Source organism: Apteryx mantelli, chromosome Z, assembly GCF_036417845.1.
Source record: "Apteryx mantelli isolate bAptMan1 chromosome Z, bAptMan1.hap1, whole genome shotgun sequence".
NCBI classification, from domain to species: Eukaryota; Metazoa; Chordata; class Aves; order Apterygiformes; family Apterygidae; genus Apteryx; species Apteryx mantelli.
This window is the reverse complement of record NC_090020.1, coordinates 6,910,076-6,926,988: the sequence shown is the minus strand read 5'-3', so window position 1 is coordinate 6,926,988 and position 16,913 is coordinate 6,910,076. Positions and strand designations below refer to the sequence as shown.

The window sequence follows — 16,913 nt, the reverse complement described above, 5'->3', positions numbered from 1 at the left end:
TCGGCGGGCAGCACCCTGTGCCGTTAACAGCGCTGGCACAAGCTGTGGCCTTTTTGGAGCAAAGCAGATAGTAAGGGCCAGGCTCTGGACCAGCTACGGCTGATCAGGGTATTGTTTCATTCCCTGTAAATATGCTCAGGATAAGAGAATCTCGGTCTCTGTCAAATATTTTTGCAGATTTTTATAATTTTTTATAGAAATACTTTAAACGAAAAGTTTTGACCAAAAAAAAATCTTTTGCGTTTTGTCAAAAGCAGTGAAAACTGAGTTTTGATTTTTATTCTGTGTGCAAAGAAATCCAAGACAGTTGACGAAAGGATAGATCATCTCAAAACAAGCAAACAAACCATCCATCCGTTTCATCCAGAAAATTACCTTCAGCAAAAAATAACAAGAAGGAGTAACACTAATTGACCACATCTAACTGCAGCATATTCTGCTTCTCGCCTTGCTCCAAAGAGAGCGAGCCTCTTTTTCCAGCCCAGGCTGCAGAGTCATCATCCCATGGCAGAAGACAGCTGACAGTCTCTTTGACTTCAGAACAAATTACATCCCAGCACAAATCTCCCAGTTTCCTGGCTGCAGTACCCGGCTTCCCTCTTGATCACCCAGCTGAGCACAAGTACAATAACGTTGGGACTGAAAACTTGCCAATCTGCCTTTGAGAACTATAACACTAGCAAGTTATCTTGCAGAATGATGAAATCAGTAACTGACAATTTTGCTATGCTGAGCACAGACATTTTCAGTGTGCTGTAAGGCAGCCCAAATTTATGGCTGGCCTCGGCACAAGTTAACAATTGACTGTTCAGCTCCCCTATAACTTCCCTGTATGAAATATTTGTTCTAAATGATAGATTTTCAACTTCAATAGCTCGGTTGTATGGCAGACTTGACAAGTCTTGCATTTGGAAATCTGAGCTGTTCCCATCATCACTAAGTGGGGATCTTTTTTTAATATACAAAACAAATCACCATCAGTCAAGATTTACAATTGTTTTACTCCTGTGACAATCAACTAATGTTTATCACCTTTCAGGACAATGAATGGAAATTCTACTCCTGTCATTTTAGCATTTTAGATACAATTAAATAATTACCCAAGAATAAATGATATAAGCAGAAGTAATTATAAGGGAGTAAGATTCTACATTCTCCAATTTTCAGTTTCATTGTGTTTGAGTACAAGAGCAGAGACATGCTCTTGCTTTGATGTATGACATACTTCCAAAGAAAATGCCTCCTGAAAAGAAAATATCATTTGCTTTGTATTTTTCTGACCAGCGTGTGCTTCACCTGAAATATGCATGTTTCCATACAACCTGGCTAGTTTCTCAGCTATATTCCTGTTCAACAGAAATGAGATGCTATCAAGAAAAACATAAGAAACGTCTGCTTATGAACATACCTGGTCAGAAAAAAAGTAGTTCAGGATTTTTCAAACATGTTTAGTTTGTTTCCAAACCACAAACAATAGGATCACAGTAACTTCAAAACCTGCCTACACGTATTCGCATCAACTCTAGTAATTCTTCAGAAAGGACTGGACTCCCCTAGTCATTCGAACTTGCCAGTTATTTAATTCAAATCCTACCATTTCCAAACTCAGTTTTTGTGAAAGCAGGTTTAAGGGACTCCAAGTATGCTGTGTGCCTAATAGCATATCTCCATACGTAAGAGAGGGCATTGGTTATAGCCTAGTCTATTTCTTTCTTTTCTAACAGTGGTTAGACCTTCTGTGTCTGCCATGTCTAAAACCAGCAAAATAGAAGTGAATACTGCTATGCTTTGTTGAAAGGAATTGCTTTACAGCAAAGCCTTATAGCATTTTTATTGCTCTGAAAGTGGGCAGTAAAGTTGGCGCTGGAAGAGGGAAGTGTGATCTATCTAGGTGGAGCTGCACATTTTACTAATTTTTCTTAAGGAGTGGCCAGAAGTTAATATTTGCCTGTACAGTATCATGACAGTGACAGTACACAGATCTGACCACTGAAAAATTACAAGTTAAATACGAAACCATTCTATTTGAGCATTTACTCACGTTATTGGATTTCTGGCTAGATCGTCCAATTTGTTCATGCAGCTCAACTTCATGAACGTCCTGTGCTTTCTTGCACGGGACTAAACCTTGTTTCCAATAGAAAGTACAAGTTTACACTTGCCAAATGTCCCAATTCTTGCATCTGGAGGCTACAGACATCTTGAGGCAAGGAAGCAATACAGAGAGAAAGGTTCCTCAATAATCTTTGTCTCCAGTGAATAATCTGGGCAGGACTTCTGGAGAGTCATAGGATTTTTCTGCTAATTGTCTGCCGCAGCTTTCAGATATGCACACAAGCTATTGCAATCTGCTTCTGTGTTCTGTTTCAGTTAAACACTAAGCTGGGAAAACAGAATAAAACTGAAATTAAACTAGCCCATATGCACAGAGTTGACATTAGGTTCTATACGAAGAAAAGTTACTTTTGCTTTTCTGTAAGGTTTGCTAAGAACATTTGAGTTCAAAGACAAAAATAGCTTCCATCTTTGGGACCTTGCCTAAATCAATAAAACACAACACAAATGTTTTTCAGGCTCTTACGTTAAAAATCAAAAGCACCTGGAAATTACACACTCAGCTAACCTTGGAAAATTTTAAGGCATCATGAAATTCTGATTTTGAAACAAAATTACAAGATGAGAACACTGTTAAAACTCAAGACAGACTCAAAAGAATTCTATCTTTATTATACCCAGAACAGGCATTTTTCTTTCAGCTGGCATTATTCTAATACAAGGAATAGTTTGGATTATTTCCTCATTAAAATAATATGGACCCCAGAACACAAATTTAGGGAAGAAAACTGCAGTTGGAACAGATCCTAAAAGGAATTTTGAACAAAAAAATCAAACTGAGAATTTTATTTTAAAGAAGTGAATTACAGTTGGAGTGGGATGTATTGTAAGTGTCTATTTTCTGAAACAAACAAAAAAGCTTGCTTGGCCATAGTTATGTTCTGTTGACAACGGATTATTATTTTGCGTCTATACACTTGGAAGCACTGTGTTTCAAGAGAGAGGGCTCATAAGGACACTCCATGGTGTAACGTCTACTGCCTTGGAGGGTCCACATTTTCACAAATCTTGCTTTCATTTCTTTTTTTACTCCAGTCATAGAATTGGAAAACACACATGCATGCACACACGCGCACACACGTGCACACACACACACACACACACACACACAACCTCTCTCCCTGCATATCTGATTGTGTCAACTATAAAAACATGCAACTGTCTTGTGAAATGTACCTACATTACATATATGACCTCTTCTATTTCATCCTCTCTTTCTCACAGTTCTAAGAGGCTTCTGGTTGGTTTTTTTTTTGTGAACAACAAGCTGAGCCCTGCCATTTAAAAAGGGCAAAAAAAGTCCTACACTTTCGTGTTAGATTGATTTGGAGATACATATAGCTAGTACATGATATTGCTAATCATAAGTGCATCCAGGTAAATGCCACCTGAAAATAGATCAGCTTGACAAATTTTTACTTTATGAGTGGAAAATGAGGAACCCCCCCCCCCCCCAAATATTCATCCACCTGGTGCTTTATTCACAGCAAACACATCTTCCTGTCATAGTTTATCAAAATTTGCCATGAAAATCTGTACACGACTTATTGGTAATTGTTAGTATACAGAAACAAAGATTTTCAGATTTCACGTTCCTTTTTAAACTCTGTAGCATCCCGTATTGTTACACTGGCCTTGGCTTTAAAGGCTCGATTTTGTGGAAATCTCCACTGGAACTTTGTTCTTGCATGTACCTGTTCCTACAGGGAAACACTCAGGTACTTAAAATAATCCCTTGATTAGAGCCTCAGACTAGAACTGAATAAACTTTGGCAGATTAACTAGTAAGAGGTCCATCTGAAAATGACTTAGCTTTCAGGCGTATGATCTGTACTCCTTCAAAGGATCCACAGGATTTCTCTGCACAGATTTTATGCACTGTCTGTGAGTTGCTCACTTAGTGCATTGCTTGGCTGGACAACGAAGATTCCCTGTTCTGGGTTTGCAACAACAACTTTCAGAGTTCCTAAAGTCTCCCATTTCTGGTGAGGGATTTTTGTTTTGGGTTTTTTTTTTGGTTAAAGCCCTACTTCAGATCACAATGCAGTCTCACAGATAACTGTGCCACCAGATGGGGCAAAGCTCTGCAGCAGTAGGAGGAAACAAACGGGCAGGTGTAGGACATCGTCCTATAGGGACAGCTAGTGGAGCCAGTACATCACCAGTCCATTGCTTCAGCATTGCTATGGAGGAACCCAGAATCCATAACTCTAAATACAGCCAATACTCACCTCCAGTAGTGTGAAATCAGTGTGGGAGGGATGGATGGAGGAGAGGTCCCTTGGAACAAGGACAGTCAACGAGGAAAATCTTATTGACTTGAGGGTATGTTTAGGTTGCTAGTGGCAGGGTACCTGCAACCTCCTAGGCATACTCTACACAACTTTAATCTTGCTGGATCAGATATTGATGAGACTTATGCAGCATCACAGACAGGACAGCGCAGGTGAAAGCCCAGACTGAAGTTATCATGGGGGTAATGAGACAAAAATCCCACTGTCTCAGGCCCACCTTCACATACATGCCATGGCAGGGAGTTGAAGACACACAAACACACAGAAAGGATATTGTTTGCTCTCAGAAATGAACCTGAAGAATAACAAACGCTGTGGGCATGCATTAAGAGCCGTTTCAAATGTTTTGAAACAATGTGGATTTTTTGGGGGGGAGGGCATGTGTGTAAATTTAAATGAGGGTGATACCACTTCTGGTGCACCTCTCTGTGCATCACACTGCCGAAGCTCACAGGAGCACAAACTCAGGGCAGAAAACAAGTCTTGCAGGGAGGAATCAGCAAATGTTAACATCACAGTAAATTGACATTTTCCTGATTATAACAACTGCCACAGGCGCAGACATGAAAAACATAGGGTGTTTTCACTGTTTCTGGCTCCCTAGAAAGCAGAGGTCTACGTGCAACGCTGGCAAAGTACATTGTCCTCCGTGGAGCCTCCTTGCAAGGTACACCTAGCGCGCCCCACCACGTCTCGAGTGGCAGCCACCGCCTGCAGTGCTGTAACAACAGGCACGACAACTGGGGGGTGTCAGCCGGAGCCGGCCCTCTAATCATTTTTAAAGTGGGTTTTGCTGTTTCTCACTGACCACGCTCAAAAGAACTGGTCACTCATAGTCTCAAAAGTTTTACAACAAATTGTGTGATTAAATTCCTTAAACACTCCTGCCCATTACTAATCCCTTTTTGCCAACATCCCTTTCAGGAAAAATTGCTGCACTCCACGGTGCCTGATTTATATTTCATTTTGAAAACAGGAAGTAAAGGGATTAAAGTTGGGGATTAAAACACTTACTCTTTACAGCATTTTTTCTGCAGAATAGTTTCTTAGTTGCCATGGGCACTGCTCACTGACCCTTAGCCCCTGAATGCACTTCATTTTGCATTAATGGCATCTTTTAAATGGACTCTATAGAGAACATTTGAAGGAAAATATCCTTATGTTCAACTGTTCTCAAAGCAAGAAAACAGATTTGCCTCCCTCTCTTCTCCATTGTCTCCCTTTTTCAGTTTTAACAGTGAAATCTGAACTAAGAGTTTGAACAAGGGCAACTGAAATCTGAAAGATGCAGAAGTATATTGGGTTCATACTGCAGGATCTGGAGAAAAGCTGTTTGTTCCCCACAAAGCAGGTGTTCATAAAGAGAGCACTTTCTCCAGATTAATACAGTCACATAATGGACAATATCACTGGTAACTAGCTTAATGCCCTAATAACCTGCTGAAATATCAATGATGTAACGCTTTAACCCTTCTTGGCTCACTCTTTCCTCATCAATTAATCATTTTGAGTAAGAGAAAAGAAAAAAAGAAGTGAATTTATGCCTTGTAACATGCTTTAAGCATTGTGTTTCTTGGTTCTCAAAGTTCTCAAATACTGAGAAAAGGATTAAAAAATGTAAGGGAATGAAAAGAAAACCTGGAAGTAAGTGTTGTGGAATGAAATAAACCAGAAGCAAAAAAAAGCAAAAGAAAATCACAAGTTACTTCTTCCTATTCACATTCTCCACTAAATCTGAATAATGGCATAAAATTTTGCTCATTCAAAATCTTAGAAAACACTGGTAGGTTCATCAATAGTGCAGTAAAAACAATATGTATTCACAATAAAAGGAGCCTGGTTCTACCATAAAACAGTGTTAACAATGAACAATCAGGAAGCACACAGCATTGTTAGAAGTAAGAGTTTTGTATTATTTTCATGGGGGAATGAAGTATTTGCTGACACGACCCACAAAAGACAAAGGTAAACAATCTATCAAAAACTCACAGAAAATTCCATTTTAACCTGTAATGAAAAAGATCATCTGAGAAATATTTTCCAGTATCACATCAGGAGGGATATCACATCTTTAAACACTTAAAATTTTTCTTATTTTTCTTAACTTTCCATTAAGACAGGTTTATATACGTTATATATAAAAGGGCTCTGAAGGAGAAGTAGCAAACTGTTAGAAAGGGGATTGAAAATGACTGGGGTTCAGAAGAATACAGTGATCCAGATCTGCCTATGAAGCTGGAGATTTTGTACCTCCTTTTTGCAAATTCTGGGGATGCACAGTGGCAGAAAAGCAACATCTGCAGCATCATTACTAGCCACGCAAGGGTGCCTATGTCAAGTCCCTCCATTTCAGATGGGACACCTGCTCAGGGTCAGCACAGGTCACTCTGCAGAACAACGCCAGGAATTGTTTTAGCCAGACGACCCACGTCTTTATTTCCCTACTTCCAAGATGCTCCACACCTGCTGTGGACTAATCCACTCTGTGAGCCTCTACTACAGCCTGCAGTAGGAGTGGATGTGGTTGAGGGGTAACACAGTCTGCTCTTCACCTCAGGAGTGCAATATAGGACTTTACTGCTTTTTTTGTTAGAAAAAGTATCATGAAAAGTTCCTTATTTGATTTCAAAATGTGATGGAACAAAACCATGAAAAGATCTCCTTCCACACAGGTGTCACAGGAACACCGCGGGAGACTCCTTCTTTTTTGGGAGTATGTTTCTCCAAAAACCACTGTTCTGTCATCATTTTAGAGTTGACCACTCTGCATCAAAAAGGAAGATTATTGGGCAGAAATGTGCCGAGCTGGAAGTGCAAGTCTGTGTGCAGATGCCTGTCTCCTGAGGTCTCAACATCCCCTTCATTCCTTAGTGATTTGGTAGATATACCATACCCAATACAATTCAGAAAAAACTCCACAGAGAATAGACAGCTTTTAAAAACATCTTTCAGACCACCTTTCTCAAAGCTATGCCTGTATGATATTTGCCTTCTGGGCAGAGACAGTGCAAAAATTCCATCTCAGAAAAAGTCAGGAAAATGGACACATGCACAATGGCTGTGTTAGAATAAGACAGAGTATAAATCAAATAAATAAGTAGCAAAACTATTTAATTAAGGCTGATGCTGCACACTTTAGCTGCTCAGCTTCTCTGTAACATTATAAAGCACAGCAGTGGGCTAGGAGGCCCATTTATTATGGTATGGATCTGCTGAGGTGTTCAGCTATCTGGCCCAATGAATCCAGACGATTCCGGATGGTAATCTGAGATGATACAGCTTTCTAGAAGACAGACAACTTTGAGAGACATTGTCAGTTAAGCATTCAACATCTCAAAGTGTGTCCGTATATTATATCTGAGCCATAACTAATTTACACAAAAAGATCACAAACAAGGATGGGGCATTGCTGACACAGCCGAAGACTCAAGGATTGACCAGCTGAAAGAGGACAGCGTTTGGTCTAAACTTGAACTTTCAGTTCCAGGCCTAGACTGAGAAGCCCAGAAGGGTTTTACATCCCCTTTAGCTGGTCTTGTTTATCTGAACTGCTTAAATGGTCTTTTTTTTTGCAAAGGTAGGGCTATCTTGGTGTAGCCTTATCTGCTATAGTTTCCCTTAATTAAATGGAAACAATCTGCTAAATCTTCTTTTTTTGGCAGGACATATTTTAGACTACTTAGACACATACAAGTTTTAGACATGTTATGTATGACAACTTTGGTCCACTGGTATAACTATAAATAAAATGAAAACTGTAACTAAAAGCATAGCCACTGCATCATTCAGATGATGGGGCAGATGCTATCAAACTGCTCTTGCCCTTGCCAAACTGCAGTATGGAATTAAAACTATCTTTTTGCCACTGGAGTGATGGAAAATGTGTTTTTTTAAAAAAAGAAAACCTTTAAAAAGAGGCATTAGATGTTGCACTGTTCATCACAGGAGATACAAAAAGCCAGCGGAGGGTCTATTCCATTCACAGTTGGACTCGTGTATTACTTAATAGTGAATTACCATTTTTCTTTAGTTTTAGAAATACAGATTTCTTCAATAAGACTCCTGCAGAAGTAGCAGATTTTTTTCATGGCATACATGTACAAAAAAAGGTAAAGTTCCTGTGCTTGTACAAGACTGAGCCTTAGTTCTCACAATAACAAATTCGTCTTCATGAAGAGCATAATGATAATATTCATCTGCTAAGCTGGTTTCAGATCACTGCACAGGTAAGAGTAAAGGCTGCGGGCTTTCTTAATGATTCTGTTTTATAACTTTATATTCACTAACAAAAAGACTTGCTAAAAGAGTTATGTATTTGTATGTTCAGACACAGTATCATCAATTTACAGCTGAAAGAAATTTTCAGCTGTCATTCACTGAAAACACAAAGTATACCCAACTGAAAATTAAATTTACTTGCAACAAGTGGCATCTTACTTTTTGCCTAATCAGAGACTCCACAGCATGACTCAAGGAACAAAATTACTCAGCACTGTTGACGATAGCGGAGCTAAGCTCCTAACTGTAGCCTTACTTATTAAAGCTGTTCTATATATATGAACTGTAGGATCTATCAGACATAAACATTCACCCCAACTTAGATGTTATTTCTATCATAAACAGCTGCACCTAGTACTACAGAAGGGCAATTTTCAGAGTCCAACTAAACCAAAAAGAATCAATGCATAAATGGTTCTGATATTTTATGAAGTCAGAAAATAGCATTTTGTAAGAAGAATAAATAATACGAACATTAGCTGAAGCAAATATCCTGCTTCACTCATCCTGTTACACATGCTTACACAAAATAAGTCAAATAGCTATACTGTTATCAGTGCATATTTGGCAGAAAAAAATGAAATAATAATTTCAACTCATGAATTATACTTCCTTGTCTTTTTCTTTCAAAAATCCTGCAGATTTACCACCGAACCTGCGGAACAATCAGTCAGGCTGTTATAGCCCCTCTTTGCATAAAGATCTACTGCTTCAAAAAGTAACTCACTTAAAAAGTAGAGTTTTCTCCTTTTTGGAAAGAGTTTACCCAAGGGCCAAACCCATTCATTTCTGGTCCCCGTATTCCCTGAAAATGCACTGAAGATGGTAAAAGCTTTTAGGAATTATTGATGTGAGGGGAAGTGGAAAATGGTTTTTGAGATCCTTAACTAATATGAGGTCCAAGCTAGACAAGGCTTAGCTAACACACAATATGTAAAACATTTAAATGGGCTTCAGCAATATGTACCAATATGCTTTTAAAATAGACAATTCAGACAAATTCTGTACATGGAAAGAATGAAGGAAAGAAACTGGAAGAAAGATCAGAGGATATAGGTGTACCTGGGACAGACAGACTGGTATTGCCACAGAATACGCACCTCAGTCACCTACTGACGTTCATTTTGGGTTGCATTTCCCAAAGAATCAGAGCTATGGAGGTGGAAGGCAGAATAAAAAAGGAAATGGAAAGAGAAAAGGTTATAAAAATGGAATCAGAGAAGAAGAAAAAGCAGGAGAATATGTAAATCAAGCCTAGATAGCCTGAAGGTTAATGTTTAAGTATTAATGTAGAAGTAAGTACTTCTTCCACACCAGGCCCAAGATGCACCCATCTAGACTGCTTTAAGTTGCGTATGCTGTGTCCACTAGTGGTTGGCATTTCAGAAGAAAGTGTGAGAAACTGAAAAGGAGCAGTACAGAACAACCAAGCTTTTCCCTGATCTATTTAGTTTGGTAGTGACTTCGATCCTGAAGCATAAGCACTGATATCCCTTGCAAATCTTGTGAGTTTTTTTAAAATCCTAGTTTATAGAGCCATGAAAACTCTCAATATCCATAAAAATATCCTGTTCTCCTCAAAACCCACATGGCTCTTAGCTTCTATTACATATTGTGGAAACAAGTACCAAATGGTAACTGTTCAACTTACAAAAAAAAAAAATCTTGGTTTGCTGTTCTTTCAAAGTTGAAAGGAGGGGATGACTGAGAAGAGGACAGGTTTTAAAACTAATTACAGTGCAGGGGCATGTTGTGCACTACCGTTCCTCTCGATGCCAGTTTATGCTCTCATTTTGGGTGCCGTCAAGTTTTCTGTCACTGACTGCCCTGCTCAGTAGCTCCATCAGTCTTCCCCAAGGAAAGATGAACTCCAAGCACAGTCAGTGATTTCTTACTTTTTAAAATAAAGTAGGAAGTACTGCTTTTTATCCCATGAAAATACTTTAAAAGTAAGGACTGAAATTATGACGCACAAGATTTATACTTCAAATGCTTTGCCAAACGTTTTAAACTTCTGTTCCCAGGATTTTGCATGGTATTTGTGTACCTGTTTGTAGTCACACATACAGAGAATTTTTGGAAATCACATAAAGACGACTAAAGCAGGCATGGCCCCTTTCACTTTTTGGCTTTCCTTTAAAAAGTAAATGAAAGTTGCCTGTGCCATTTACTAAACTGCATTCATTAAATGTATTTGTGCCAGGGACTTCTTGGGATATAGGATTTCATCCCATTACCTGGAGAGATTCCCAGTTAAGCATATTTGGAGGATGGCGGGGAGGGGGAGGGAGGGGGGAACAGAGACTGCCTTACATGAACTGCAGAAACAGGCATTTTTGCCCTACACAGTAAGCCATAAATATATATGAACAAAAGCTGGTTAAAAGAATTCCGAGACATAAATTTATCTACGTTAATTCTCATTGCATCATTTGGCCCTATCTTAAAGGGCCACAGAGAGGGTCAAAGCTTTGAAGGCGCACCTCGAAAATCTGGGCTGAAGACTCAGTGTAGCCGGGTTTTAGTACAGTTAGTAGCTGACTCTACTGCTATGAATATACTTAACTCTGCTACTTTAAGTCTATGCAACATCAAAGACACATTTGTACATACAGTCTTGGAGAGCTAGCAACTTAAGACACGAAAGTAATGTCACTTACTGTGTAGGGGGAGGTTAAACGGAGGATTAAAAGCAGTCAGGCACGATATATTAAATGAATCCATGACTAACAGGGTGTGACAGCAAAGGGTTTCATTCTTTTCAACAAAATAGTTCCCTAGGGCTGGAACTATTACTCCACTGTGCCTTTATCACCTTGGAATTTTTATGGTTATTTTTGATGAATTCACATTTTTGTAAAGACTTTTTTGACATTAAGCCAATTTTCATTTTTAATTAAAGTCATAAATAATCTTAATTCTGCCTTAAAAGGTTTATTGTTTCTTACTTTTTTATTATTATTACTGCCAGGAAATATTTCAAATACCAAAGCATGATGTGAGTTAGCAATTATAAGTTCTCAAAGGTCCAGTAACTATGCTGTGCCTTGTAAACATTATACATGGCAAACTTCATCCATCTTTTAAAGATCTGGCTTGATTGATGCTACATTTTTTCTTTTGTTTTTCTGCAGGTTTGAACTATTTCCCCTTCCATATATTAACATATCTCAGGTGACCAATGGGCATAAATAAATCCTTATCAAACAGACAGGATGCAGAAAAAGCCAATTTTAAGCCCCAAATGCAGACACAGATAATAAAATGAGGAGTAAAATGGTCAGATTTAAACTGTTTGGCACAAAGGAGGAGCGGAAAACAACAACCACAAAAAACACATGGGAAATGTAAATGCACAAAGGGAAACCCGACATAGTATTGTAATTTGATGCAATCAGACAGAGACATACCTCATTATTTTACTTTCAATTACAGTGCTGTTATACTACAGCTTAATCGGGTCCATAATGAGAGTTACAGTTAATATGTCGTATATGTATTTTTCAGGATACAAAGTCTTGACTGCTGTGTACTTTACATGCCACAGGAGAAGGCATGCAGGAGGCTGAGCTGCCCTGGGACAGGCAGGAGGGAGCTCACAGCCCTCCCTGCAGCCCCGCTTGCCATGGACGGTGATCCGTTTCATCAGAAAACTTCGAAACTATAATTTCTATATGGGGCTTGCTTCTAAAAGGTTTATCTGTCCCTACACTAATGCATGCGAGTTCCCCTTTTATCAATACCAGTTTCCTATAAACTAAAAGCTTCGATTTTTATCCTCAGTGGTCTAAACAGTCTAATGCAATAGTGCCAGTGATTAACACATGATATGATGAAAAATGCTCAGAAAAAAACAATAACTTCCTTAGCTTGCAACTCCGCTTTTCAAAGACGTGCTTATATATACAAACAACTGTTGACTCATGGAGTTGACATCCACAGGGACACAGCATTGTGAAATGTCTTGATATTGGAAGTGTCTGGCATATGAAAATATAATTAATTTTACACTACAGCTTAATCTTACATACTGTCCATCTGTCACTGTCCATCTGTCCTCAAAATCCATCTTTCTATCTGAGATGGGCTTCATTCACTGGATGTTGCATCACCATGTATTTACCAAGTGGCAAAACTTAAAAAAAACCCCTCTTTTTTCAAAAATTATTTTTAATTTGTTTCATTACATAAGGTTAGTGATTAATCAACATATCAGAAAATATAGAGCATTAAAGCAATCAGCCTCATTAAGTCAAAGATAAAATCATTATTTCTATGAACACCAGACCTATTATTTCCCATTAACTGTTTTTCTAATCAAGCAGTTTGAAATCAGCATAGGTACTTAAGATGCATTGATGCAGCTAATATAAAAATTATGTAGGGAAGCCAGTGTTCTAATACCGACCAACACACTAGAAAATTTACCTTTTTCCTGGCTTGTTGGTCTTTGGAAGAATGTGCTTTCACATGCTTTCTCAGAGAACTTGGGTCCGTGTATCGTTTAGTACATCCTGGAATCTGACATGCATAAGGTTTCTAAGCCAAGAAGGAAAAGGATAAAGAAACAGCTGTTAAACCACAGATCATTTTAGCTTGTTGAAAATCTCCTTTGAGCCTTTGGATGCTGCAGGACACACTACAACAGAAAATTTATGTTGTACATTACTACAAGCAGAATGCCCAGTAATTTATCAGAAAGGTAAAGGAGGAAAGTAAGGCTTATAAGGAAGACAAACCAAAGGAAACTTTTCTGAAACTTTTTAAAGCATTTAAAAATTGCCATTATGGCATCTTTCATTGTTACTTTTTTTTTTTTAATTCAATACAACAAATATTGCTGGTTATACTCACAATTCTACCCTCAGAGCAATCTTTGACTTAATCAGAAATTACAATCTTTAGTGAATCAGGTAAAGAAATTGCAGTAAAGGCCTGGATAGACTGTTTAGAGTTATAGAAGAAATCTGTTTCAGAGAAAGAGAACAAGAAAAAATGTTAGTTTACTACAGTACAAAGAAAGCAAGCAAAAACCAAAGCAAACATTGAATTCTAAAGTATCAAAAGTATTGCACACAAGGATATATCTGAAGTAAACAACCTTCTCCAGCTCATATATTCAAATAACATGTATGCCTTTTTAGGAAGAAACCAGTTCTATAGTATCTTACAGTTTGCTTTAAAAAAAACAGTCTAATTTGCCAGATAGTCTATAAATCTCTTCTTCTAACTGCTCTAACCTGCCTGTCTTCCCTGAAGACTTGTAGGTCCACAATACAGAGTATTAAATAACCATTAGGTCCAACTGCTGAAATTAGCTATTTCATAGTTTAGCCAGTAACTCTTCACAAAGCATTTCCAAAAACACACTTTTACGAACGGCTGACTTACCAGTCGTACTTTCTGCTATTCAAAATGGATCAATTAAGTTTTGTGAGAGCCAACTAATTTGAATGGCATTGTTTCTGTTTTTTTTTTCTTCTGGACTTCTGCCCTTTGGAAACTGCTTGTCTCTTCCTAAACCTGATTTTGCTTTGTTATGAAATGAAATGTGTTTATTAAACAAACCTCAACTGTGACTCAAATTCACAAGCAACAATTTCTTGGCATGAAAATTTTTAGGTTTCCCAAATTACTTGTCCTCTTTTGACTTTCTAGTTTGTGCCTGAACTTTAATTTCATCTGCATTTTTGCCAGAAGCTAATGGTTACAATCACAGGCGATTTTTGTGTCTTGTATAGTGACTAAGGGTCCCTAAAGATCACCTCCAGGTGAGAAATTCCTCCCTCTGCCTGCGGCTAGGCTCATGGAGCTGGGGGTTTTTTACCAACCAACTTGTTTGGTCCACCTTGGCAATGTTCATGCTCCCATCACTGCATCATTTCCGAAACGACTTAAACAGCCTTAACAGACTCCTCACCCTGCCCAAAGTTAGGGGAGAGCTGCTGCCGCCAGCCCCGGAGAGCAGCACTGTCCCACGTACAGAAGACGCAGCGGGGGCTTCAGTTTCTCACCGTGTCCAGGTGGGTCCGCTGGTGCTTTGCACGATCGCTGGAGTTGCTGAAGGCCTTCTGGCAGCCGGGGTGCTGGCAGAGGTATGGCTTTTCGCCCGTGTGGCTCCTCAAGTGAATCTTGAGATTTTCCAGTCTGGAAAAGGCCTTCTTGCAGCCTTCAAACTAGAAAAGAGAGCAAAACAGTGTTACAGAAAGGCAGGTGCAGCAAGCTTCGACGATGACTACTGCGAGGAAGGGCGAAGGGGCTTTCCAAAGCTTCAGCCTCCAACAGTGGGCGCCTTTCCAGCCCTGAGAACACCCAAGATCCTCCACGTGTTCCTCAGTGCACGCAGAGTTGACGGATTTGAGCCGCTTGGACAACATTTCACAGGTGGGAACCTGAGACCTGGAGTGACCAGGCGGCTCTGAGCTCAGCGTCTGGGGAAGCTTGTCCCAGCTGATTTTCCCAATAACAAGTGGGAAGCAAAATGGTCTTTGTGAGGTTCCCATGTCCAGTGCTACCAGCTGCTCAGCCCTGCGCTTTTTGGGGTATCACCAACGGATCTGAACGCAGGCATCTCTCAGCACCAGCTACATCTACATGGCATCAACAAAACCTGCACAGGGAAATACTAATCTGCATTGCTTTGCTGATGGCACTGCAAAAAGTAAAAAAAGAGCCTCAAAAGCCAGGTGTAATCACCTCACACCTATTTGCATCATTACAAATCACTGACCCTCAATGGTAGTAAAATGACCTTTGAAATATTACTTCACCCTTCTGCCATAAGTAGATGTTTTAGGTACTAAAGATGACGGCTCGTCATTAGAGTCCATCAAAATAGGATTTAATACATATGGGTAACCAATAATCATGCAGAATACACCTAACGTACACCTAATCAAGGTATGCGTTTACAGAGGAAGCTAAGTGCACATGAGCAGAACACCAGTTCTTCACCTGTTGCATTCCCATGGCATCCTTTAGCTCAGGGGAAACTAAAAACCATCAGTTCTGTTTGACATCAACATTTTTATGTACCTTTGATGTCAATTAGACTTGAATATTTATGACTGCTAGATGGATAGGCCTTTACAATTCTATCAGTCAAGATCAACTGACCTCATTAGTTTCAGTTACTGCATATTCCACTGTGCAGCATCTAAAGCATCTGCTGTGTAACATACAAGAGTGTAGTTCTTGTATACTTGCAGAAATAATACTGCATTAACAGAGATGTCAATCATTTCCAACATTCTAATATGAAACTTTTGAGCATTTCTCTTCCTACTCAATTAGTTGAGAAGAACTGGGCAATTAATGTTGAAGTAATATACAGTAAATGAATTTATTGTATTTTATTTAGTGAATCCATATGTTTACAAAAGCACAGGCTGGAAAACCCTCACATAATCTGATCATAATTAGCATGCATTTGTTACTAATCAGCATGAAAGTAAGACCCCAAAAAAGAGAAAAACAGGATATCAAATTTTAATCACTTAATTTTAAGCACTTCAGTTTTTTGGAATGATGCACGACACAGTTGCAATTCCAAAGAATAAAGTGCAGGGAGAAGATGAAGATAAGAAATAAAAAGTGTCCCAAAAAAACTCCATAATGGAATAAAGGGAGAGTGAATTTCTGGGCAACACTCCGTAATTGCATTTGTTTACTTTTAGCAACAGAAGGAAAGACAGACTGAATGTTATCCAGGCAACTATAGTATATAGGAAAATAGATACAATATTAACTATGAAGAAGCAATATTAAAAATAAATATAAAAGGTTAAGAAAGGGGATGACCCAACCCTTACTACAACCTAAATGCAATTTTCTCTTTCTCTCTCACACATAAATTTCAGAAAAACCCATGCAATTTTTTTTTATATCCCACCCTTTTATTCAAAACAAGCCTACAATGCTTCTAAGACTATCCAGGATTGATCACTAAGAATTCATTTATGCTTGTACGTATAGCACTCAGTCTCTGTGTGTACAAGCCAAATATTGTGTAAAACTATTTTTACATTTTCGTAAATATTATTAGAAAATACTCCATGATGAACAGAAAAATTTAGGCAGGCACACAATATCAGGTTCCTTTTACAATTGACTGAACAAAAATAATATATTTTAAAGGAAAAAGTAAAAAGTTGAATAAGCACAGAAAAGATGAACAACAAAAGACTGATATGAGCAAATGGCCTTAGCAAAGGCAAATCCTTTGCT

The 16,913-nt window shown here is 38.7% G+C and overlaps 1 protein-coding gene across 1 annotated transcript in view; it reads right to left on the bottom strand.

Moving 5' to 3' along the window:
- Positions 1–16,913, bottom strand: part of GLIS3 (GLIS family zinc finger 3) — a 156,171-nt gene that overhangs the window by 32,636 nt on the left and 106,622 nt on the right. Inside the window, exons 4-5 of the mRNA XM_067315222.1 lie at positions 14,702–14,863; positions 13,116–13,226 (exon numbers count right to left, since the gene is read on the bottom strand). Coding sequence (XP_067171323.1) covers positions 13,116–13,226; positions 14,702–14,863 — 273 coding nt within the window. The remainder of the gene's footprint in view (positions 1–13,115; positions 13,227–14,701; positions 14,864–16,913) is intronic.